The 26,484-nt window shown below is 43.0% G+C and overlaps 1 protein-coding gene across 6 annotated transcripts in view; it reads right to left on the bottom strand.

Moving 5' to 3' along the window:
• Window positions 1-26,484, bottom strand: part of KATNAL1 (katanin catalytic subunit A1 like 1) — a 44,171-nt gene that overhangs the window by 4,722 nt on the left and 12,965 nt on the right. For 3 of the 6 annotated variants that reach the window (XM_087759546.1, XM_087759547.1, XM_087759549.1), the window contains 8 exons: window positions 21,669-21,829; window positions 19,542-19,710; window positions 12,168-12,292; window positions 11,557-11,662; window positions 5,876-6,034; window positions 4,900-5,026; window positions 3,810-3,944; window positions 1,334-2,530 (listed from right to left, as the gene is read on the bottom strand). In XM_087759546.1, the coding sequence (XP_087615672.1) occupies window positions 2,109-2,530; window positions 3,810-3,944; window positions 4,900-5,026; window positions 5,876-6,034; window positions 11,557-11,662; window positions 12,168-12,292; window positions 19,542-19,710; window positions 21,669-21,829 (1,404 nt within the window). In that variant the 3' untranslated portion in view covers window positions 1,334-2,108. Of the gene's footprint in view, window positions 1-470; window positions 598-1,333; window positions 2,531-2,556; window positions 2,807-3,809; window positions 3,945-4,899; window positions 5,027-5,875; window positions 6,035-11,556; window positions 11,663-12,167; window positions 12,293-19,541; window positions 19,711-21,668; window positions 21,830-26,484 lie in introns of those variants that run through there. The other 3 variants (XM_087759550.1, XM_087759551.1, XM_087759552.1) reach the window with 3 other exon arrangements.

The following is a 26,484-nucleotide window of genomic DNA, read 5'->3' as shown; positions in this document are numbered from 1 at the left end:
CCCTTGCACCTAAGAAGATTCAGGCAGAAACCAAGACTGCTGCACTGGGGGCTGTCCAAACATACAGAAGCCCCCAAGATGTATTCTGTGAAAGGTTCCTTTGCATCACAAAATTCTAGCTCTTAAACTCACGGGATTAAAAAAAAAAAAAAAACCAAAACAACACAAACCTGTTTTGCACTACATTAACAAATATTCAGTAAATGCAGACAATGGTAACATGGGATCTGCTTAGACAATTTTTTTCTCTTCAGAGCCAGGAAAAAACTTAACCACATCTTATACAAAGACTCCATGGTCTTTAGACTGCTCCACATGACAGCAATGCATGGTTCCAGTAAATAGATTTGGGCCTCAAACATAGTCACTGTTAGCATGGCTACAGCTATAGTGGGTATTGCCTCTTATCACATAATGTAAAGGATGACTTTCCATGCAGTTTTACTTGCAAATTAAGGGGGATGAGATACCTGCAAACATTAGTGATGTCAGCACCAGAATAGCCTTCAATCTTCTCAGCAATTTCTTCAAGGCTGATATCAGGATCCAGTTCTACTTCCCGAAGATTAATCTTAAGTAGTTCTGCTCTGCCTTTTGCTACAACATAAAAATACTTGTTTGAAGACTTGCAAGAGTAACATTAAAAAAAGAAATAAACCCAACTTAGATTTTTCAGTGAAAAGTACAAACAAAAAGGTTTAATATAAGAAAAGAGACAGAACAAAACATAGTAAAGTGTGCAAATACAGTAAAGTATATGGTTAAAAGTAGTATATTGAAACAGCATACCCTCGAGACATTTTCCAACGTCATACGTCATTAAAAATGTCTGTTATGTCTCAGGTGACAAAGCATTTGGTCACATACTACCCAAGGGCACAAAAGCACAGTCCTACAAATGTCTGCTTCTTCTCACATCCCTTCGGATTCACTCACTGTTCAAGTATTTGATTGCATATTATTCACAAAGTTTCATTAGAACCACAATGAGGATTCTATTAACAGAGCTTCAGACAGAACAAACCCCTTAACAATAGGCTGAACTTTAAGCATATGTTTAAGCACTTTACTCAGTTGGGACCCAAGAAAGCTGCTGAAGCCTGATAGCCTAAGTGTTACTCTGCAGAATGGTGGTAAAGAAGAGGACGAATGCTTTCCTGGCTTTTACTGGAGAGAAAAACATACCAGCTCACCACCTCTATTTCCACAGTGACCAATTTTTATGACCTAGAAAAAAGGACAAGCACAACAGAAGAAAGAGTAGGAAAAGCTAAAAGTCTTAAGGAGATGTCCACACTTACGTTTTATTTATCGACGTCCCTAATTAAAAAAAAGGGGGGAGGGGAAATATAAAAGAAATCAGAAAGCTTGTCTAAAGCTGCTGGTTTTGTGTGCTTTGCAGAACTGTCAAGAATATAGTTATCAATCACATACAACTGGCACTAGCTATAAAATGGGGATTTATTATTTACAGAGCACAGTGTACATATGGCATACCTGCAGAGAGCGTCCTGTATCAGAGAACATTACTCTACTCTTTGCTATGGGGCTAAGCAAGTCCTTGCAGTATTTTGAAAATGAAACACGGTAGAATATATACTTGCATCAAATTCCACAATATACAGGTGTACATATGACATATCATATCACATCACTTTTTCAATTAAGATGCCTGACCACATCAAATCACACAGCACAGTTATAAATGCATCATTTAGACTTGCCCAAAACAGCTCAGCATTCTTATTTACAGAACAGATGCAACAGAACCTAAGATTGGTGTGGTTGGTTGGCCCACCAAAGCCACTCTGTGACTCCCCTGCTCAGTTGGACAGGGGAGAGAAAATGTAATACAAGGCTCGTGGGTTGAGATAAGGGCAGGGAGAGATCATTCACCAATTACCGTCACGGGCAGAATAGACTTGACTTGGGGAAATTAATTTAATTTATTGCCAATCAAATCAGAGTAGGGTAATGAGAAAATAAAACCCAAATCTTGAAAACACCTTCCCCTCATCCCTCCCTTCTTCCTGGGTTCAACCTCACTCCCGATTTTCTCTATCTCCTCCCTGCCAGTGGCGCAGGGGGATGGGGAATGGGGGTTGCGGTCAGTTCATCACACATTGTCTCTGCCGCTCCTTCCTCCTCAGGGGGAGGACTCCACACTCTTCCCCTACTCCAGCGTGAGGTCCCTCCCACGGGAGACAGTCCTCCATGAAATTCTGCATTGTGAATCCTTCCCACTGGCTGCAGTTCTTCACGAACTGATCCAGCGAGGGTCTCTTCCCCAGGGTGCAGTCCTTCAGGAACAGACTGCTCCAGCATGGGTCCCCCACGGGGTCACAAGTCCTGCCAGCAAACCTGCTCCAGTGTGGGCTCCTCTCTCCATGGGTCCACAGGTCCTGCAAGGAGCCTGCTCCAGCACGGGCTCTCCATGGGGTCACAGCCTCCTTCAAGCATCCACCTGCTCCAGCGTAGGGTCCTCCATAGGCTGCAGGTGGATATCTGCTCCACCGTGGACCTCCATGGGCTGCAGAGGGACAGCCTGTCTCACCATGGTCTTCACCAGGGGCTGCACGGGAATCTTTGCTCCAGCGCCTGGAGCACCTCCTCCCCCTCCTTCTTCACTGGCCTTGGTGTCTGCAGGGTTGTTCCTCTGATATTCTCACTCATCTCTCTGGCTGCAGTTGCACAGGTTTTTTTTCCCCCCTTCTTAAATATGTTATCCCAGAGGCGCTACCACCATCGCTGATGGGCTCGGCCTTGGCCAGTGGCAGGTCCATCTTGGAGCTGGATGGCATTGGCTCTATCAGACGTGGGGGAAGCTTCTAGCAGCTTCTCACAGAAGCCACCCCTGTAGTGCCCTGCTACCAAAACCTTGCCACAGAAACCCAATACAATTGGAAATAAAACTGGAGCACATCTCACATGTTGTCCAGGGTGTAATACGTGGTGTCAAAAAACAATCTGGTTTAATTAGAAACAAGAGCAAGAGCCAATAGGATTTTAAACTAATTGGTCATAAAGACAGGCATCCTGTTAGAAGCTGTTATCACCTGTAAGCTGCAAAGACAAGCTGTAGAACTATTAAGTGTCCTTATACCTGCTAAACTCATTCACAACTGCTGTCACCATGAACACGCATCTTGTTATCTTGAGTGCTCATGCAGGGAGATGAGGCATCCATTGTACCAAGAAGAAACAAAGCTATGCAAACTTCAAGTGATAGGAATCTCAAAATTAATAGGACAGGTGAATGACAGCTAGGAAAGACAATACAAGCGGAGATATCTTAGGGCAGGAAAGCAATCAGCCTGCTGCATTCTGAGTGACTCGAAGCACAGTCATAAAGGCGAGCAAGCAGTGATTTACAATGAACTAAGCCTGTCAGTGAAAATTCGTGGATCCACTTCTTTGCATTTGTCTGCAAGGGCACGGAGTGCATTTGCAGTATTTCTGAACATGTCCAAAGGCTGCCTTTGATGATCACTCAAGGACTGACTGTTAAACATTTAAAATAATTCCAGGCTCATTAAAACTAACTCTCTTTCAAAATGTAAAAACCCATCAATGGGCTTGCAATGAAATGCCACAGCTCTTTGTTTTTAAGCCCCCAAGCAAGTAGTATTTTTTTTTTCCTTTCTCTCACTCTCTTTAAAAATAAAGCGACCCAGCCAAATTATTAACCCCTGAATTTCACTGCTCATCACAAAAACATCAAGATTCCTCCCAAACCCAACAGCTGTGCAGTAGTTCTAAGCTCATCTTACAAAGGCCATTTTAAAGGAAAATGCTTGTAGCAAACACACCTGTGGGCAAAGGTATATAAATCCTCTTCTCCAGCCTACGTCGGAGAGCTTCATCGATATCCCAGGGAAAATTTGTAGCTGCTAATACCATAACCATCTTGGAAGGGTCATCATTTTCCAGAGCACCACCTACCCCTGCAAGCACAACAGTTTAGAGCAATTTCACTCCACAGCTCTTACTGATTGAGATACTTGCTAAGAAACACTGCACAAATATTGCAGAAGCCTGGACAATGCTAAGCAACAGTTCTATGTAGTCCTAGTGCTGCTTTCCAAACTTCCCATAGCTTAGGTGTGACAAGACCATCATTGTCACAGAGAGGGGGACAGTTCATTCTTTTGCTGAGCCAGGGGAGGGCTTTCTTTGACAGTGCTAATAACAGTCATATGTGTGTATAGCCCTGCTAGTGCCACCGAAAGTACTATCTCTGTCAAATCTGGCTATAGAAGAAATAGGAATCACTCCTTGGCCTTCCAAATGAGGACTGCAAAGAAATTATCACTTTGGGGCAAAAAGTTGCCTACCCTGAGTTTACCACAATGAACCTGCACATTTGAGGACATAATAAATAGCAAGAACAACTGCAATACAGAGGTGGTTATCAAACCACTACACCATACAGTATTTCTCAGGTGGTCATCCTCGTTACGTGCACCTGCACAGAACAGGTACTAAATCTGACTAAAAGGGTACTACTGGCTGCCACCACAGAATACAGCAAAATCAGATCTCACAATGGGGTCCCCGAGCTGGAGAATCTAGCAAAGGGGAGAAATTTGTTTCAATTGCATCAAAATTAAAGACCTGTATTAAACTGCACAAATCTCCTTATCTGCTTCTCCTCGAGTCTGTGTCTCTTAAATATGAATTTTCAACTTACCATCAAAATGGCCATTTTAGAAAAAAATAAAGCAGAACACCCTTTTCAGTCATCTGCCTTCGAATACTCAAAAAATACACTACTCTCAAATTCTGCCTTATTTTTCCCCCACCCATAAAGCCAGGTTTTCGAGATTGCTCAAATTCTTCCATTCCCAACTGTAAAGAAACAGCACCCAAGCCCCAAACTCAGATCTAAACACTTGTTACCGTCCATTTGCACCAGCAGCTCTGACTTGACTCTGCGACTCGCCTCGTGTTCATCGGACGTGCCTCTGCGGCTGCAGATCGAATCTATCTCATCAATGAAGATTGTTGTTGGAGCATAAAACCTTGCCTTTATTCAAATGAAAACATCACTATTAAGGCTGCAGCAGCAAGCACAGGCCCGCATCAGACCACGACCCAGTCCCACTGGACACATTACATACATAACTTCCCTGCCTGTCACAAGAAAATAATTCAAGATCTTGATTTACAAACTGTTTGGCATATGGTTAAGTTTAAATTGTACTCCTGAAGTCAGGGGTCTTTCCCCAGCAACTAGTCTTGCAAAGGGCAAAAAGGAATACAATTAAAATACAGTCAGTTTTTCCATGTCCAGGTTTTTCTACGGTGAGGGAAAAGCCCAGGGGACAGAAGGCAGCTCAGCCTGTCTCAACCGAGACAGGTTTTAACTGAGAGTATGGCAGAAGTGCAGCGAGGATCCCAAAGAGGTGAACAACCCTTTAGCATAGGTCCACATGGGCATGTCCTTCACATAGCCCGCATGATGGACCACACCCAAAACTTCACTGAGAGGCTTGTGTCCATCATTCAGAACAGAAACAGAACTAAAACATATATTGCTTCTAGAATAACAGTTCCCAATCCCTTCGAATTTCAAATCTACTTCCTATGGGCTTATCCCATAACCAAGTAAGAACTGAATTTCTGTCAAGGTCACAACTCCATGGCTAGCCTGGAAAACGCTATCCTAAACATGGGTGATGAACCATTTCCTTCTTTATCCTCAACGACATATCAGAAAAGGAAAGAAACACAGAGACTTCGCTTTTCTATCTGTTTGAAGGGGCGTCAGTTCAATGAACTCCATGCTTCCAACATGCTACTAGAGGGGCAGGAAACCAAGGGAAATGTCCCTTCTCACCTTAGTGATCCCCAGATCACATCACTGAGGACATACCATTTCAAACAAGAGGCGGACCAGCTTCTCAGACTCGCCCCGGTATTTAGACGTCAGGGTAGAGGAAGACACATTGAAGAACGTTGTTCCACATTCTGTAGCAACAGCTTTGGCTAGCATTGTTTTGCCAGTGCCAGGAGGACCAACCATCAGCACACCCTGAAAGGTGAAAACAAAGGTAATGAACAAGAAATAAAGAAATTTTGCAATCGGTACTCTACACTACATCTCAATATTAAACAATTAAAATACAGATTTTGGATCACAACATAATTGCCATCAGTGGAAAACAAAAGACAAGAATCCTGCTTTTGAGAACAGTGTGGAAGTGCTCTGGGATTTATTCTTCTTACCACTCCACTGGAGTATGAATCACTGTTGCTGCACCTATGACCTGGGAAGCGGACAACAGATTTACAGCCTTGCTCTGAATCAGACAGAGCCTGGACTTGAACTTAGGCCTTTCCCAACTCACGAGGGGCTGCACATCCAGATGAAGAGAACGAATTCTTCGTCTTGGAAGAAAGGCCGCTTCACAAAGAAAGCTTAATAGAAACCAAAATACTTTTGCAGAAAGTTGTGTTCCCTCAGTAGAGCATTTTTCTGTAGCAAAACATTTTGCCAAAAAATCCTGATGATGTGTATGTATGAATCTGGTTGATTTTTACATTTAAGTATGAACAAGAGCATTCACTGAAAACAAAGGTTTGTCATACTGTTTAATCTCTGCATCTCAGTACTTCTATGGCCATACTGCTGCATCTTAGCAATTCCTGGATGAACCACCATCCTCACCACACTGTTGGATGGCAGAAGGGCACTGTTATTTCTGTTTCATAGATAAGCAACTGCGGCTCATGTGGACTACTGCTCAGTCCCACAAAGAGCCTAATATGAACCGCAGTGATTATTCAAAAAGCTTTAAACTGGAAAACTGAACTAAAATTGTTAAGTGCCAGGTTGGCATCCACATCATCAGACTGTCTTTCTATCTGTGGTCTATCTGAAAGAGACAGTAAGGAGCACACAGCTCTGCAGCTCAGCACATTTACCCATCATTATGTAAGCAGGTTTTTAATGAGACACACAGTGCTCTCAGGACCCATGTTAAGATTGTAGCACTGACACTGGTTAATCACTCTTGATAATAAATACAGTTATCTTTACAGATAGTCTTTCCAACCCTTTCAGCAGCAGTGCTGGAGGGGGACAACACACTGTCCATCCCTGTACAGCACTAGAATAAGGCACTGTGATTTTGAGCATGGCACTATGAAAATGTAGTGCTCAAGGACCTTGGTTTTTTTTCCTTCTCAACCGCAAGATCTTATTACATGCTAACAAGAGTTTCCTAAAGTAAAGTTGTACTGTGTTGCAAGGGTAATCAAATTAGCTAGAATTAGAATTGCACATCATAATGTGCTTTGCAATTAATAACTTACATAAAACGCCACAGCAATAAAATATCTGTTAAATGCAAGCCACACGGCAAATTAGATTTCATCTGTTCCTCACAAAAATTTACTTCAAAAAGCACAAAGAATGACATGGAAGAGATCTATAAAAACAAATCAACCGGGAATGCAATTATTCAAAAATGTACTATTCAGAAGCAATAGCCTCTGTGTACTCCATTTTCCATTAACTCTTAATACCTTTACTGCCATTTAACACTTAGCTAATGCAAGCTCAACATATATTCATTGGTAAATTAAGTTAGAAACATTCACACTCCATCCATACAGCTAACAGTCCAATGTCACTCCTCAGGCTGCCCAAGGTTTCCTAAGCTCCAGAGCAGCAAGCATAAAAAGTAAATGGACTCTTTTTCTGCCCATGAACATTCAGACATATACTGTGATTTGAATTGCTGCATAGTCATACTGATATTATAAGAATATTGCAAGTACAACCCTGGAGTAACTGGGTGAAAATTACTCGGCCTGTGATACGCAGGTCAGAGATGACTGTTCTCTCTGAATTTCAAATGTGTTTTATTTAATATTTTAAAACAAGCTTCACCTCAATTCAAATCACACTTGACTCCTGTGTTTGACAAACTGTGTTTACTGCAGGACCTGGTGATACAAGAGACTAATGTCATTTTTTGGATGTTGCTTTGGTCCTCCATTATTATGGAAGGCCAAATTTTGGCTTCAGCTACACATGCCGCCCACTGCCAAAATTGAAGCCCATCGCTTTGCACCTCCTGTGTAACTATTACAGCAAGCATTACCTAGCACATGATACTGGTGGCATTATATATGTGCATAATACAGGTGCAAAGCAGCCACACCAGGTGTAAAGCCAGGGGAAAGCCAAGCTCTCTGGGGATAAAGACGATAAAAAAAAAGAACAAACTTGAGTTCTCAGCAAAACAAAATGTGCGTGGTTTCAAACAGAAACACATAGGATCAAATTGCTCTTTCTCTCTGCAAACTAGGAGGCTGCCACTTACTCACTAGTTAAAATCCTTGACAAACACAAAGACTTCTTTATTCTTCCTCTAAGTCTCTGTTAATCCAAAGTATTCCAATAAGAAGCTGAAATGCACCGCAGGGAGTAAGTGTTCTGATGAAATCACTGCAGGGTTACTTCTTGTTGTTGTAACAATCACTAGCAGAGCAGTGGGAAGCACAGCGAGCAACCCGGCCTTCTTGGCACAAAACAGTTCGGAGAAAAAGAAAGACCAAGCCTGTGGACACTCAGAAACCCGTGGCTGCAAATACACAGCACCTGTGTTGAATCAGGGAAGACAGCTGGCTCCTTCATACAAGGCACCGTCCTCTGAATACAGCCACAAACTGTGAGGGCTGTCTTAGGAATTGTTCTCAGGAGAGTCTGAACATCCAAAAACAGATTTGGCTGCCTTTTCCCTGAATTATTGTCCTGAATGCCTAGGCTCAACAAATGCCTGCTGCTACACTGATTATTGCAAGAAACAGTCTTCCCTTCAAAACTTCTCATCCTTGTAGCACAGTCAGAGGTCAACAGTAGGGAAAATACATGCTGTTCTGTGTGAAAAATAAATTCAGAAGAGTTACAGCTTCACAAGTCACCAGGGAAAAGGCTAACAATGAAGACTCTTCATGGACTCGTCAGAAATCAATTTGCATTTCAGACTGAGGAGAGGAAATAATCTTAGAACTTTTTTCCATGTCTACAACCGCCTAGTTTTCAGAGGCGACACTGCTCAGTAGGAAAAGATAATCTCATGCAAAGAGATGGAGACTGTAACTCTTTAAAAGACCAGGCTGTTGGTTTTTACCCACTGCCACAATACTTGGAGACAGGGCCAGTAGCACTCTTCACGTTCCCTGCAGTCTGCTGAGATACCTGCCTTAAAGACAGATGGCCACTACATCTTCTCGGCCTATTAACAGGTGAAAAAAGGCATAGCAGCTCTTCACTCCCTTAAAAGTTTTTGAGACTGGACAAATGGGGCCCCTGTAGTATATAATAAGGGTATGGATCAACTTCCTCTATGCCAAGAGGAAAAGAGAGAGATTCAGCTGTTCAAAAGATGTTAAAATCTCACCCTACACTTGTAACCCACACTATCTAGGCTCTGTCCAAGCTGACAGCTCGGTTAACCTTAAAGTTAACTTCAAGCTCACTGGTACTGACCACAAGCACTCTAAACCCCAAAGGCCATACAGCCTGGGGCTAGGTTTGGGCTGACTCTAGGTTTGGGCTGCCCCTCTGCAACTCACTAAAACCTCCATGAACAGCCCTCAAGCAGCAATTTTCCAGCTCCCACCGTCAGTTCCCACTCTTTCTGACTCCCCCTCTTTACAAGCCCCAAGAATAACAAGTCTTCCACTCATCAGTTCCCACATGGCTTTGTTTCATAAATAAGCAGAACAACAGGCATTGAGGACTGGCTCAGCCTGGAGGAGGACAGCTTTGAGGGTCAGACCTAAGTATAAGCCAGAGAAGTACAAGGACCAAGCAGGAAAAGACAGAGCAAGTGTTAGATCTGACATATGCTGCTGAACCAGCATACTAAACCACAGAAACTACTCATGTACGCAGCATTCCCTACAGATGCCATTGCCTTGCAGATTCAGAATAACAGACAATTTGCAAGTCTCTTTTCCCCAGTAATCCTTCTCAGTAACCAGAAAGCCCTTGTATTGTGACTAGTTACTCCCAAAACAAGTGTCAATCCATCCCACAACAAAAGCAAGATAATTTTCTGTTTACAGAAATGCTCAGCAACCTTAGAATCCTACAATCATAGAATTGTCAAGGTTGGAAAAGACCTTTAAGATCATCGAGTCCAACCGTCAACCTATCACTGCCAAGTCCATCTATACCACGTCTTCAAGCACTGTATCTATCCATTCTTTAAGTACCTCCAGGGATGGAAACTCAACCACTTCCCTGCGCAGCCTGGTCCAATGCTTGACCACCCTCTCGGTGAAGAAGTTTTTCCTAATGTTTAACCTAAACCTCCCCTGGCTCAGCTTGAGGCCGTTTCCTCTCATCCTATCACTCGTTACTAGGGAGAAGAGACTGATCCCCACCTCGCTACAACCTCCTTTCAGGTAGTTGTAGAGAGCAATAAGGTCTCCCCTCAGCCTCCTCTTCTCCAGACTAAACAACCCCAGCTCCCTCAGCTGCTCCTCATAAGACTTGTGCTCCAGGCCCTTCACCAACTTCCTTGCCCTCCTCTGGACATGCTCCAGCACCTCAATGTCCTTCTTGTAGTGAGGGGCCCAAAACTGAACACAGTGCTCGAGGTGCGGCCTCACCAGTGCTGAGTACAGGGGCACTATCACCTCCCTGGTCCTGCTGGCCGCACTATTTCTGATACAAGCCAGGATGCCATTGGCCTTCTTGGCCACCTGGGCACACTGCTGGCTCACGTTCAGCTGGCTATCAACCAACACCCCCAGGTCCTTTTCCGCCAGGCAGCTCTCCAGCCACTCCTCCCCCAGCCTGTAGCGTTGCATGGGGTTGTTGTGACCCAAGTGCAGGACCCGGCACTGAGCCTTGTTGAGTCTCATGCACCTTCTCCCTCCTTTTCCTTTTCAGGTCTAAGGAAGGGCTCACCTCTGGTTCGTCAGCCAGGCCAGCTCAGTCCTATATCCTTCCTGTTGCCCCACTTGCAGCTCATTCTCCCGCTTTGAATTTCTCCCACTCCAGCAGTAACTATGCCAGGCTGCAAGTGTAACTGCAAAGCTAAATCATCACTCAGATTAGCCCCCTCTCTCCTTGCTTGCTTGCACCATCCCGCCTGCAGTTTGCCGTCTGACTGAGAGACAGCTGGCACATGCAGAATAAAACAGTCCAAGGACTGCTTTCCTCTGTGAAGTGGTGAAGAGCGGCCACCATAATCCTAAGCAGAGCTGTTTATTAAGCATTTCTGCTTCTGTCAATATACCCTATATGCTTGCTCACATGTACAGGCTGACATATAGAAAGTATTATAATGTCAACAAGCTATGACTGAGTAAATACAAAAGAATTATTATTTACTGTAAAGCCTGCATACACTTCCAGCTGTTTCTTTCAGTGCATTTTACATGAATCATTATAAGAGGATTTCATGAACAAATTCCTGATCTTTCCCATTCGCCTTTTTAGCCTTCTGCTACAGGCATCCACACATATTACAGTGGCAGACATACGTAACTACAGCTTGCCATTTACTAAAACACCAAATAAATTCCCACCTTCCAAGGTCTTCTGATCCCTTTGAAAAAATCAGGCATCCACATTGGAAGAACGACAGCTTCTCTTAATAACTTCTTGGCTTCTTCCAAATCCGCTATGTCATCCCTGTGCAAGATGAAGAAACTTGTGTAAGGTTCCTATACAAGAGTATTTCTTCTATTTTTACACAAGAAAACTAGAAAAGCTTTTCACTTAGTAACATCTCTTTTAGCATGCCACTCTATGCCCCATGAGAGCACTCCTATAATCCTGTGACCTAAAATTGAATCCACCTTTGGAAGGTAGGGAAAAAATTATTTTCAACTCAAGTTACCCAGAGCTGCTTAATTAAAAATTGGTTTGGACAATGTGAACACCAAAGTGGTATCTTTAAAGTTCTCTGGAGTGTACTTTCATTTCAGCAGTACCTGTAATGGATGTACTGCACATAGTATCAGTTAGCAACAAAAGCTTAACTGTAATCAAATTAATAAACTGTTAAAACCAAAAGACCTTGTTTTGCTTATCTGGAGAAGATTATGATGGCTCCCTGTTTTAAGAGTTAGAAGAAGGATAATTTCTCTCCTTCTCCACACTAGCAAAACCACTGGAATTGAGAAAATCCTCATACCAATGAATGCTTGGATTCCTTGATACAATGTCCCTTTCAAGAGCTTCGACCAAGTCTTTGTCGTAACCCACTCCATCAAATTTTGGAATTTCCCCATCACCAACTTCCTGGGGTATTTTCTTTCCCTAGAAGTGAAAATCATACAGGCTCATAAGGACATTATGCTTTCAACGTATTCTTTACTCGCAATATATAGCAATATTGTCTTGTTCACCTCTGTAGAAGCCACAAGAAGGTATCAAGCTTTAACAAAGCTGTCTCAGCACTACGATGACCAGCAAAACCAACCTGTTCACACCCTACCCTCCACAAAGAGTCCTCAAACACCACAACAGCACCATGCTTCCTTCACAGATGCAGCTCACAGTGATAAAACCCCATCAGAGCTCATTACGTATCATGGTGGGTGGGTGGGTTGGTTGGTTGGTTTAAAATCAGCAAACCAGACTCTTAATAGCGCTAAACCACTCTTTAGACCACTGACATGCTTCCTGGCCAGCCGAAGGCACGAATGCAGAAACAACCTCGCAAAGCAGGCTGTGTCACGACTTAATGCTACATTAACTCCTGGCTGAAGACCAGAGCATCCAAAGCATATTTTGAAGATGCTACACCTGCCACACTACCTGCCAGAGCTAAATAACTGGTGCCCCATCACCACTGAAAAGGAACACAAAAACTGTTACACCCATTGTCTTTGATGGAGGAAGACCAAGAAGATTCTCTCCCCTTGTTTAATTAAAGCCTTCCTGCCCAGCAATTTCTCCTTTCCTCAACTGCAAACTACCTATTCCCTCCTCTCATTCACAGGCCAGCTCCATAAACAGTTAAAATGCTTTTAAAAGGTCATATCTATTTAAGGGCTGCACCAAAAGCCCTAAAGAAGCTCCCAAGTCACCCAGGCTTCTTTGAACTACAATAATTTCTGCAGCATGCCAATGCTTATTCAGCGACACTGCCACTGCCCCAAACGGCCCAGGGTTTCTGGTTAATACTTCCACAGTGCCGTTAAGCTTCTCGGGGTGAAGTAACATTTTCCCTTTGAAGCATCAGGGCTCACGCTCCTCCTCTCCCACTTCAGAAGGAAACCGCTTCCCCTCCCAGCTCAACGGCAGCGTTTGGCGGTGCCTGGAAAGCAGCTGCGCTGTTTTAACCGAGGCGAGTGTGTAGGGAGCTACTTTAGGGCTCTTAACTCAGCTTCTAAACACTATCAGCAGCGAGTTAAAGAATCCCAGCTGGCTGGACAAAAGCAGCCTAGGCAAAGGCGGGCTGAGAGGCAGCTGGAGACACACAAATAGCCTCGCAGTGGAAAAAGAAAAAGGTAGCGATTACACCCCTCCCCGCTGCCGTTCGCTCACAAGGCCTGTGAGGGAGCAGTTTATCTTCCCACTATTTTTCTTTCTTGCTTCCAAGTGACCTCTGTGTTGTTTAGTACTCCCAGATCAGTTTTTTTGCAATGGAAATGAAGCTGAAAGTTGTGTTTAGACAAAAAGCTGGTGTCAAAAATGTAATGGTCTGGCATAAAAAAGAAGCGGAGAAAAAAAGCCCTGTAGAGTTCAGAAGATTTCAGGAGAGAGAAAATGGAATCCAAATGTAACCATAAAAAAAGAAAGACAAAAAATTACAATGAAGTGAAAGGTATTTGCTGTCTGGCTTTGTTACACTCTTCTCTCCTGTCCCTCTGCAATGGACTGGTGGAAGAATTTCTCTGCACATCTCAAAACAAATCGGATGTTTTGGTTTTTTTCTGGGTGAAACAGAGCTAAGGCAGGCTTTAAAACGCAGGCGAGGGCAGGGCGGGTGGCTGCAGCGCTCTGTGGAGGAGGCTGGAGCAGCAGCAGCAGCTCAAGCCCCGTACCCGAGGCCGGCTGGCAGATGGGCGCGCAGCCTGCTCGCTGGGCCAGGACGGCGGTGCACACGCAGATCAGGCAATGCAGGCGACACCGGGCCCGGCGTGGCGCAGCTCGAAGAAGCGGAAAAAAAAAAAAAAAAAAAAAAAAGAAATAAAAAGGGGAAAGAAAGGCCCCGCGGCAAGGAGGGCGCCGGCAGCTCCGCGCCGCCGCGGGGCGGCAGCACGGCCCCGGCCCCGGCCCCTCCGCCGCGGGTGGCGGCGCCTCCCCGCCCCCGGCCGCCTCCCCGCCGGCCGCGCCCGGGGCCGGGCCCCGAAACCCCGCTGCCGGCCCCCGAAACCCCCGCTGCCGACCCCCGCCGTGCTTACTGGTCCCGGGAGCGGTATTGGTCCTGCTCCCTCCGGCATGGCTCGCCAGCGGAGGGAGGAGGGCAGGCAACTGGGAGATGTGCTCTCAGCATCACCGTGCCTGTCGTTTTAGTGACACTGAATGTTTCAGGGTTTTTTTCCGTTCCGGAATTAAACCAAGGTTTAAAGTATTTACAGTTTTCACATGTAATAAGATTATTAATGTTGGTCCCAAACTGGTCCAATATGCACTCCTCAGTCAGCAGGTAACTGAGCAGAGAGCAGAAAAAATAATTTTAAAAAATTGTCACTGAATCCAGGCAGTAGGAGTAAGCATAATTTTTCTAGTCATATCCTCATCTCTTGTCCTGGAATTACTTTCCCAAAACAGCTTTAAATAAAGGTGCTGCAATGGCTTCTCTCTAAGATCATATGCCAACAGACAGAGGTATACAGGACTGCAAGAGACTGCTCCCACCAAGTCCCCTTGGCCATCCCATATGTAACCTTCTCCTCAGCCAAGCAACTTCTGACTTAAAAACTAAGTTTCGAAATTTTCTGGGCTCTCCATCAGGAAGAGCTGTCAGACCTGTACTAACCCACTGGAACAAAAACCTTATTTCCAAAATGAAAGTATTTCTACTCTTGTGCTAAGTTTGTGCATCAGTTTCAGCAGTTGTCTCGCTGATGTGTCCACCACCCTGACGCACTTGCAGCATGTGTGTGCTCTGCCTTCATTTACCAAACCAAGCAAGTCTCCTCTTGGACACAAGCTGAACACAATTACCTGTTCACTTTGGCAACCCCTTCCCCCCCCCCCCCCCCCCTTCTAATATTAACACATCTTTCTTGAGCACGGTTGTAGAAATGCATACAAAATACTCCAGCTGCTGTCTCACCAGGGCCGCCTCTAACGGCATGGGTGTCTCTTCTTTCTGCTGGTAACACCTCAACAAACTGGGCCTAGGATTTTGCTTACGGTCATTTCCATGGCTGTATCATACTGCCACCTTGCACTCAACCTCAAACAGATCAATCACGTAGGATAACCCCGGTGGCTGCAGTGACCAGAGCTGGGTCCTGACGACACCTTGCCGTCCTGCAGGCTCTTCCCACTACACACGAACACCGAACAACTGCCAGACACACTCTCTGCTCCTCGCTGCCAAAGCCAAAGGTGGCACCTGGCTGTGCCTCACTCGGGCAGCCAGCCCTTCCCATCAGCACCAGGAAAAGACAATGTGCCAAATGAAAGTTCAGCCTGATCCGATTTCTGCTGATAGGTCCAAGTCTTTCTTCCCCTGCACTGCTGAGCTCCCAGCTTCTAGCAGAAATTCTTATTGTAGTCTCCAAGTACACAGCCTGCTGCTCTGCGCTGCTGAACGTTATCCCGTTTCCATGACTCCAGCAGGGAGTCATCCAATTCTTCCTGTACAACAGCCTCATTCGCCTCTTCTGGTGATGGTGCTTCCCAACTTGGTGTGATCAGCAAATTTAATTAGCAAATGCCTCTTTTTTGTGCCAAGATCATTAATTTAATATAACACAAAAGTCAATCTCTACTCTTGAGGAAATCCATAAATTATTTGCAGTTGACCGATACTTTTTCTTTCAGTACCACTTGTTTACATTCCCCTTGCTGCCTAATTCATCCCCACCTTACAGTTCTTCTATACCACACACTCGCTAGATTAATTAATTACTTCCCATGTGGCAACCAGGTAGATGAGTTTCTTTCTCTTAAGGGTTTAACTAGAACTCTAAAGAAAGCACTGGCAAAGGCAACACCTTTGCTTAAGAAATCATATTTCACTTTATTCCACTTTCCCGTTAGTCTCAAGTCTTTCGCTTTTCGTCCATTCTAAATTTGTTGTAAAATTTTGCATACTGTTTAGGTAAAATCAACAACTCCAATTGCCTGGATCACTCTTCCTTTCCCCTTCTAAATACAGGCACATCAACACAACTCACCATTCACATGAGACAACAGCAGATGCAATAAATTTTACTGGAAATCTCTGCTCCCAACCCTGCAATTTCACCTACCAGTCCTTTCAGCATTCTCAGATGGAGATTATGCAGCCTTCCAGTACCAATGCATGGAGGTCTATGCCTCCACCTAAATACGACTACTTCATCTCACATCCACATTCCTGTAATCTACCTGGCCTTTGTTTCTGATGACGCACATCAGAATAATCAAGCAAAAAAAAAAATTAAGTCATATCTTCATTGATTTTAATATTCACTTCACTGATATGGCAGCACAGCCCTTGGCTATTTCACATCCTTTGCAATATCTACGGTCCTCATCCACTGGCAATCTAAAATAATCTAAAGAGTGCTCCTAAAAAAGTGTTCTAGTGCTTAGATATGGTATTATGCAATTTCTAAAAGACATACAGGTAGCATTCATGCTGCCTCTTTAAATTGAACTACTGAACAGAAGCTAAAATTCTTGGCAATGATCCAGCAGAAGGTACCTTGAGAACAAGCCTAATCATTTCCAGTGGAACTAAGAAGGAAGAAGCACTTGAAAGCAGTATTTTAGAAAAAGGAACATGTAAATATAAGGGCTTAGTGGATAAACACCATCTGGTGGGTTGCAGTTCAAAATTATTTTACATAGCACTACAAAAGGTCATTTTAGTCAGGTTAAAACTCCTTATCCCAAGATGGTTACAGTCAGATTGAAAAGATTATATGGTCTGGGGAGGAGAAACGGTGAAAGAAGGCATCACGTGTAAAGTGATACAAAACATTTCTAAAACATACATACTATAGCTATATTTATCTTGAAAAATATCACAAACAGATACGCGTCTTGCATTGTGATATTATAGCCAGGACAGTGTACAACCTATTATACTGCAACCAACATCTTAGGAAATGGGTATCGCATCCAAGTTCATTACATGTTCTAAGTAGTCCTAGCCAAGCACCCAAACCCAAGAACTACAGAGCTGAAACATTTTTTATGAGAAAAGAGGTATCTAGTTACCTAGTTTGAAGCTTCAATTTTGCTGTATTATTTTTAACTGAACGTGAAGAGTTACCGAACCTGTTTGATTCAACATACTAGGCTACAGAGGTAAGCTCCTTGTAGCTTTAGTTCAGAAACTGAAGAACACAAACACTTGCAAACTAAGAAAGGATGAAACTGAAAGGGATGTTAAACCTATTTGCATGCCTCCATGTAAACTATGGAAAGTTGCATTAACTTCTTTCACTTCCCACGCCTGGCTACTTCCTCTTTCATTCAAAATTTTCTTCAAAAGAAAATCACGGATCCCATACAAAAATCATCACCAACACGTGAGAATTTGTAACCTGGTGTGATTTTTGCATACATACCCCAGACAAAGAAAGTAAAATAACTGCCAAGTAACTAGACAAAGGCAAAAACAAGAGCACGTGTTGGTATTTTTTGAAGAGTAGACATATTTTCCTTCTGCCACCTAGTGACCAATTTATTCAGATAAGAGTAGCGTTTAAAATGTATCATATTAAATGGAACACCTTCATGACAACTCCTCCGCCTCACAGCAGTAGTGTTGCTAATCGCATTATTCCCAGAGACAAGTATTGTACAAGTCATGTTGTTGTGGGCTCCTTATAGTAAAGCCCTATAATGCTCATCACTGGAAAGCTTTGAGAGCAGAGTTCACCCTCATTAGAGCTGAGACTTTGAAGGCTGCCTTACACAAGCGCATTTGGTGAACCTGTCACACACCATGACTCCAATTCCTCATATAGCTGGCAAAACTGTAAACAATTTTACAGATCTTCACAAGCTTTTTATAGCTTGCAGGATGCACACTTGTTATTTTAAATCTTACTGATCCAGGGTAGAGAGATTTCTAAAATGATTAAACTTGATCTGTGCACTCAGTGGCACTGCTGAAAATGTGCCTGGCCCTACCTACTGATGGTAATAGGGGCTGGGATTGCTTAAGAGTTTTCCTGTGTATCAGAAAAGCACTTCATGATGGAAAAAGAGTATCTTTGAGTTCTTTCTGCGCCGTGAAGAAGCAACCTGTAATAGAAGGGCCACGAAGGGACTAACCAAATTCATTTGGAAGAAAACTGGCCTAAATGTTTTCTTATTCATCTATCAAGATCTGTACAATACTGTGTACCCCCACAGGAAGGGGCTTCTTGTATCTCTGTCAGTAAAGTAAAGCTGCCTCAGTACATTCTCGACTTGTATCATTATTCCACAGATTCTTTGGGTTCCTGGCACTGACTCCACAGTTAAATTTAAAAATGCAAGTGTCTCAGAAAAAGCAATTTGCACACAGACGTTTTTTTCAACCACAAAACACTCCTGCCTTTGACATCACTACTTGATAGTGAATCACTGTTTCTCCTTTCCTTTCATTTCAGTGGTGCTTCTTTTTCATGGGTCTTCAAAGGAAAGAATCTCCAACTTATTCTAATTTATTTCATTGTTTTTATTCTTAATATAAAGCCTTTCCAAGAAGCATCTTCCTAAACACTATAATAAATACAACCCCCTTTTCATCAACTAAAGAAAATGGAAGTTGCTAAGAGTTTGCTTTTACTACATCTCCCTCACATCATTTTCAAATATACAACTCCAAATAATTTGGCACAGATTTACCTAGCATCAATGCATTTACAGAACTGTCCTGGGCTTCTAGGCACACCTAAATTTTACTGTGGTATGGCAGAGGCCATGGTACTGTGGAACTCCATTCATAATGCTTAAAGTCTAGAGAAGGGCACTGGTCTCACTTTTGCACTTCTTACATGGAAATCTTTACAAAAGACCTGAATTGGATTCCTTTAAAAAAAAAAAAAAAAAAGTGTGGGGGAGAAGGAGGAGAAGGGACTGACTGACAGATTAGAGTCAAGCCCATGAACTAACTGAGATGATAAGAAACCCCCAGCAACAGGTCACCATGCTTCCTCCCTATCAAAAAATCTCAAATCAAGACAGAGCAAACATGACAGAACTTTCCTTAATTTGGTGTCATTATTACTAAATATCCCCATGATACATGCTTTGTCCATGAGGCAAGAGGAAAGCACCCAGTTTCCTTACACGGGATTATTGTGACTTTTTATTATTATCTGTATTAAATAAGAATGCTTCCCTTTGCCACCTGCTGCATCATAAGTCCTTCCCCCCCATGTTCTTTCCCACTTCTTACCTTGTCATCTCTTCCTCTAGCTCTAGATTCCCTTTCGCGGCTGCCTGCAGACTTCTCACCCTTGGATACCACGTGTGCTCTGCCCGCAGGCCCGCGGGGCTGCAGTCCTGGTGATTCTTTCCTCAAAGGTTTTACTTCTCGGTTGGGACGTTTGATCTGAGGTGGAGCCCTAACAACAAGCAACCACAACAAAAAACATGCTAAAAACAGCGAAAAAAGAGGAAGGATTCTAATGTTTCATTAATTCCCTTAGTGCATTATTATTAAAGCTGACAAGCCCCTAAGTCTTGTCTCCCTGTATCTGCAAATCCAGCAACATATTCCTGGTTCTGTCTGACACCCAAAGTAAGAAAAAAATGCAAAAAGAAAAAAAAAAAAGTTTCAACAGTGGAAAAAAAGAAAATTAATAATACTATTAGATCAGTACACCTAACCAATCTCACAACAAACGAACACGCATGTAACAAAAGAGGAAACAATTTAGTAAAAGTCTTCAAATTGTAGTTTCCTCTGACTCCAAACCAGGAGATTTTGTTAGGCTACATTCGTATGCACAAATTCTACACAACCAGATGACATTCCTGGTTAAAAAAAAAAAAAAAAGGCAAGCTGGCTAATAGCTTTGACAGGCCCCAAAACAAAGGAGGGAGAATTTTAAAACAATCTTCCTACCTCTGACTTCATTCCCCTGTGTGAAAATGTCAAAACGTAAAACTTGCCTAGAAAGCAAAAGCAAACAGAGCCGAACTGCAACCACTTATACTTGTGTGCATCATCCACAATGTCAAAGAGAACTCAGCAGTGGCATGAGGAGAAAGAATTTGGTTTTAAGACGAGGTATGACAGTCATTTTGCTCTAGGGATTGGACTTGAAATATAGAACTAAAATAAATGGCCAGCAATGTCACCCAACTTTAATTAGTGCCCCCTATTAAATCTACTGATTCTTGTGTTGAGTAACACAAAATTTGCTAACTCAAAACCAATTTCCTGGAATATGACTTAAAAAGAGTACATACTTAAATGCACTGCTGGATACAACTGCTACATTTTGCTTTGTATACATTTTCGTCAAACTTAACGGCATAGAAGAGTGGCTAATTTTCCAAGATTTAAATTTCAGTTTAAGAAAGCGGATGAACTATTGGGCCTTTACCTCTAAGAAAGACAGAAGAATAAATACGTCTTCCACTTCATGTAACGTTACCACAAGAAGTCTGATAATCATTTCTACCACTCACAAAAGTAATCAGCGTTAATATTATGTTACATATTATTATGTTATTATATTCTTAGGGCTTTTTGAAAAGCAAAGATCTGCTTGTTTGATAATCATAAAGCACATAAATTTACAAATAAACTTGGCATTTCTTTCTGTTAACCCAGATCTCTCATTTTACTTTGTTCCTTTGCTTATGTGAGTATACACACATTATAATTCTTTGCTATTATAATGTTAGAAAAATGTTGGCATGATAAATGTTATTCTTGTTTTTAAATTGGATTTGTTGTTTCCAACAACCTGTGTCAAGCTCCATTAGAGTGAAAATAGGGATTTCAGAAAACGCACAAGCATCTACTTTCAGAAAACTATTAGCTAACTAAGTTACCTTAAAGGTGGTTACAGAAGAGAAACGCCATGTATAACAGAACATGTTTAGCAATAAAACTAACTAATGGATTAAACACAGGTCATATTATCTGTAGCTAGGGAGCGATTTCTAACCACTGTGTCCTTCAAGATCCTTCAGTTCCAGCTCCTTACTGACTCCTCAGCCATCAATGAATTCAACTACTTAAATAAACTGAAACGGAAAAGTTTTTGCCCTGCACATGAGAAAGGCAACTGTCACCAAAGGCCCACTTACCTCTCCAGCAGACTCTAGTTCCAGGCACTTAGCTAGTCACTCCTACCAGAATAAAGGAGTGACTTTCTTTAGAACTTCAGCAATAAATCTGACTATAGTTTAATTATTTTTTTCCCCAATGAGTGATATTTATTTGTTATTACAGTTGACTAAGGGCTAAATGAAATGTGATTTTCACGTTACAAATGCATTCAAAAAAGAACATAAAATTATGGTGACTCAACTTTATTCCACCCACTCTGCTTGAGCCTCTCATTACCTGTGTTCAGCTGGAACAGGAGGGGGCCAAACAGCGGGATCTCTAAAAGGCTCATCTTGACAGGACACAGGGATATCTGCAGGTCTGTCCATTTTAAAACTTTCTAAAGTGTTGACAATGCTCTTAACTTGTTCATATTCTTCAACTAATTCTTGTCGGACCTTGAGAAATACACACATTATTTAAAAATCATTACAATTCAAACTTTTTTTTTTTAAAACCATAGAAAGTACCTCAAAACATATGCTACCCTCAAAAGCAGGGACTCCCAAGCCTTTCCATTCACAAACTCCAGATCTATCAAGCTGACAATAGATCTTTAACAACAGCATAAACAATTGAATCTCTGTTGAGTTCATCTTCCTGCTTGTCAATGTCATGACCAGACACGATTGCTAACACAGGGATCACTCTTCCATAACATGTGCTGATGCTTAGATTTATGTGTGCATGTTGACATGTATGCACACACACACACACACTTTTTATACTAGTAAGGGTGCTGTTGGCAGATCTTTAACATATTTGCTACTATTCTGGCATAAAAGAATTTCTCTGATTACAGTCTCCAAGGTCCTAGTTATAAAACTGGCTAAATCATTAAAATACAATATTACAAAATTAACTCTGTGAGGGGCACAACATCACCATAAGGTCAAAATGCAAGCCAATTCTTTGGTGGATTGCAAAGATCAGAACAGAAAATGGGAACTTTAACACCCTATAGCATAAGTTCAAATGATAAGTAAAGTAAGTGAAATAAAAATGAGAGGAAATTATGTCTCAGAAAGAAATCAGGTTGCAGAATTATGCAGCTGAATTTTATACCTGAAGTTGCTATTGCCACTAGTCAGGGAATTAGAACTACTGCAATAATTTCAGGATTATTTACTTGATACTTGTTCATTTCAATTTTCTTCTGTGAAGCCTAGGAAAAATAAAATCTGTGTAGGCATTTGCTAAGTTTTAAGTGATACGGCTTGTTACAAGCTCAAGTTTTGTATGCTAAGGTCACCGGTTCTTAGTACACACCAGCAGACAGAAACTGCATTGTACATTCTTGCTCAAAAGCATAAGCTTTCAGTGCATTAGCTTTAGGATGTGCTAGGATTCACCTGAGTGCACTTGTACTGCATCTTACCAGTCTTACCAGTGCAGAGTCTGAGTAATCGAGAGGATCAGGAGAATGGAGGTCTGCAAAGCCAGCGTGTCTGCTGAGGTGATAACAGCAGCAAATCAGGGAAGTAGTACTAAACAGCATCACGTCTTATGACTGTTCTTCCTAATGGTGCTTACTGGTAAAAAGATGTGGCCACTAGCCTGAGATCTCTCCGTCTCCCTGTGTGCTTGGAAACGAACCTCGATGGGCACATGCAGGGTGCTGTGTCTTGTCAGCACACTTTTAGAAGCATGACTCTTCCAGCCTGATTTTCACCTGCTCATCCCATTTCCCTTTCACACTCTCATTTCCCCTCTCAGAACGGAGTCTTTCCTCACCTGCCCCACTCTACGTATTCAAAACAGCAGCAGCAGACCCCACTTTTGGTGGGGCACCTTCAAGACAGAAAGCGCTATCTGACATAACTGTTTGGTGGGTGAGGTGTATAAAAGAACGAAGGATTAAATCGACAGCACTCAGTAACAAACACACATCACCTCTTTCTGGAAGCTACAGTTCTCCTAAAATACTACCAGGTACATCCCACAGCAATGTATCATTCTGCTGTGTAATATTTTCCAGGAATTTTCCCACTACAAGGACAAATTAGGAGATTTCAGCAGCACAAAGAAATTCTTCTCTGGTTTAAAACCCTGTTTAATAAGAAGCATATATATGTGACTGTCATCAGCAAGATACCAGTAAGGACAGAGGCAAAGTGAAGGGTAAAGCCCTAAGGCCCTGCACAGTTCTTGCAACACTGATTTTACTTCTCCAGGAGCTCTGCATGCATCTATACAAAAGGAGCCTTAGGTATGGGAAGAGCTTGATCATTTCACAGGGCAAAGCAGCCTTCTTGCTTGTCGCAGATGGGGTAGCTCTATCTTTCCAAAGACACGGGACATCCAGCTCAGGCAGGATTGCTCTAGTAAAGACAGTCAATGCTTGACATGGCCCCCCCTGCCCTGCTTTGCTCTCTTTGCTTTCTCATCACACAATCAGCAGACATATCCCCCAGTGCAAGAACTTCCAGCTGAGTTACGAATGTGATTGATTACTAACTTGGTTCCTTCAAACTGTCTAACACGCATCCCTCCTGTCCAAAAATAAATCCAGCCAAACAACTGCTGTGAAGTACAAAGGAATGATACAGCATAAATCCACCAGGGCACTGCTCACGAGAGACAGCCGCTTCCTACTCCCATGCTCCAGGAATACAGAAGGATTCCTCCTCTCACATGTGGAAAAGTTGGTGGAAAACAACTTGCCAGCACTGAGGGCTGGAGTGCTGTCATTCAGCTCTCTTGGACCAGCAAGGAGGATGGTATCTGAAAATTGAGAGAAAGTGAGCCTTTGATGCGTTTGAAACTGAAAACAGACTAACAGCTGCTGGCCAGCTCTTATCCAGACCTGAGCAGACCCAACTCTGAAATACACACCCTTACCACTCACTCAGTAAGTAGCAAACCAACCAACAAAACCCCCTCAACGTACTCAAACAACAGGACCACAAAGGAAAACCGGCTGATAAATTCCTAGAGGCCTTAAAGAAATCAAGTCAGATGAAACAGGTGCAAAAAGAGTTTCTTGCAGCTGAGAAACAAATAACCCAGATGCGAGCCAAGAAGGGCTGTGCCGTAATTACAGAGGTGACTGAGCACTGCCTTGGAGTGATCAGTGCTGCTCTGCAGCAACCTTGGAAAACTGCAAACAAAAAAATCACTGATCTGGACTCACCCAGTCTCTTTGCCCCCCATCACACCCTTCCCTGGGGTGCCAGAGGCCTCAGGGGGCTCCAGCTCAGGTTCCAGAGAACCTGAAGAAAGCTTTTGGGTGATTCATGTTTAAGCAGGTTCAGGAGATAGCATGGGCTGAGTTAACAGCTCACCACTGCCAAATAGAAAGATCTTGCTTCTCCTCACTCTTTCTCCCCAACCACACTCTGCTGCTGCTCTTCTGGATTCAATTCTGGCATCTCAATACAGTAATTCGGCTTGGTAAAATTGCAGAAAATTAGCCTGGGAGGGTAAAAAGAAAATAAAGGGCACTTTTGCTGGGTTAGCAACCTGCACTGGCTCACTACCCTGCGATCAGGTGAATCCCAGGACAAAGAATGGCAGGGTGCAGAGGAGGGAGAGAAGCTGGTGCAGCTGGAGGGAAGACGAAGTGGGGAAGAGCTTGGCCTCTGGGCACGGCAGGATGTTAGCTGGGTTCAGCTACAGCATGAAGCTGCCTGCTGCCCAGAGCCACACTCTGGTACACCAGCCGCCCCTACCAGCCACATCACCTCCTCCACAGAAGCAGCATCGGGGGCATTGGGTGATGTTGGAAAGCCTGATAAAAAGCCTTTCAGCCCAGGGGGTGGCCCCATGGCTTCATTTTGACATTCCAGCCCTAAGGATTTACAGTAACCAAGCAGAAAACACATCCTAATGTATGGTTGTAGAACACAGTGACCAAGAGTTCAGTTCACTCTTTCTGAGTGGTAGTTCCAAAAACCATTTCAGAGAGTTCCTCTGTATTTCACAGTCTGGCAACTGTTGTACCTTTGGCATCACCAGCTTTTATTTGCTACGCTAGAGCTTGTAGTTCTACACAGCTTCCCATAGCAATAAGCCTGGGTATTTGTACCTTGGTAAATACAAATAATGTATGGTTGGGTTTTTTTTTTTTAATTATATCATGCTGGAACAAAACAAATCAAGTTTCCATAAAAGTGTTTCCAAACCTGAAATTACTGCCTGCAATTAGTGTTAGTTATTCAACAGGCTCCATTTTAAAAAAGTGAAAATAACAATTCCCCAAACCATACCCAAAACGGAAGCCCTGTAACCCAGTCTGATCCCATGGAGTGAAAGTGTAGCTCCTGTAATCACAGTTCTTCATGAGCTACTTGCAGAATATTCCTTAATTACTCATGAGGTAACCTAAGAAGTGCTAATACAACAGGCATGAAGCAAAACCAACATAAGCACAGATTGACTGAAATGTGTTTAAAATGTAAAAAAAAAAAAAAAAAAGTAAAAGTCACCCTTTATTCTTTAAGCAAGAATACAGTGCACCTAATCACCTGCTCCAGTGACCATGGTCAGTAAGGGTGCCTTGCTGGCTGCTCCAAGCACTCTGAGAATCGTTGAACTCCTGCCTCAGCTCCGGCTGAGGCTCCTCTGCTCTCAGATATTGTGCAACACAGAGCACGCAGTTATAACATGCAGCAGGTTTTGCTCGACAGCCGCTGGCCTTGTCATAAGCCAGTACTATCACCCCAGGGTACGCTCTGCTGTCATTCCGCAGCTGCTGAACTGTCACTGAAGCAGCTCTTTCCTACAAGCCAGCTGTCTAGTAAAAAGACTGCAACAGCCAAGAAGCTCTCTCAGAATAAACAGGGGGAATGTCAACACAAGTAAAGTTCACAGTAGAGGTCATGAGAGTAAACCTACCTTTTATTGTTGTTAAGTAGAAAAAGAGATGAGTTGCTTCTGATTTTGAATCTCTCCAGTCCCAGCCTGCATTTACATGGATGAATATGCCTACATGTCAGCCAAACCTCAAAGCACAACAAAGTAACTTTTTCTTTTTCAAATGAGCTCGGAAGCCTAGGAGTCAGGATAAGAATGGAGCTGTACTCGGCCACCCAAAAGCAAGCTGGGAACTCCC

Source organism: Nipponia nippon, unplaced genomic scaffold, assembly GCF_047370975.1.
Source record: "Nipponia nippon isolate SJK-2023a ecotype South Korea unplaced genomic scaffold, ASM4737097v1 scaffold_2, whole genome shotgun sequence".
NCBI lineage: Eukaryota > Metazoa > Chordata > Aves > Pelecaniformes > Threskiornithidae > Nipponia > Nipponia nippon.
Note: the sequence above shows the minus strand (reverse complement) of the source record. Positions and strands in the feature narration are given on the sequence as shown.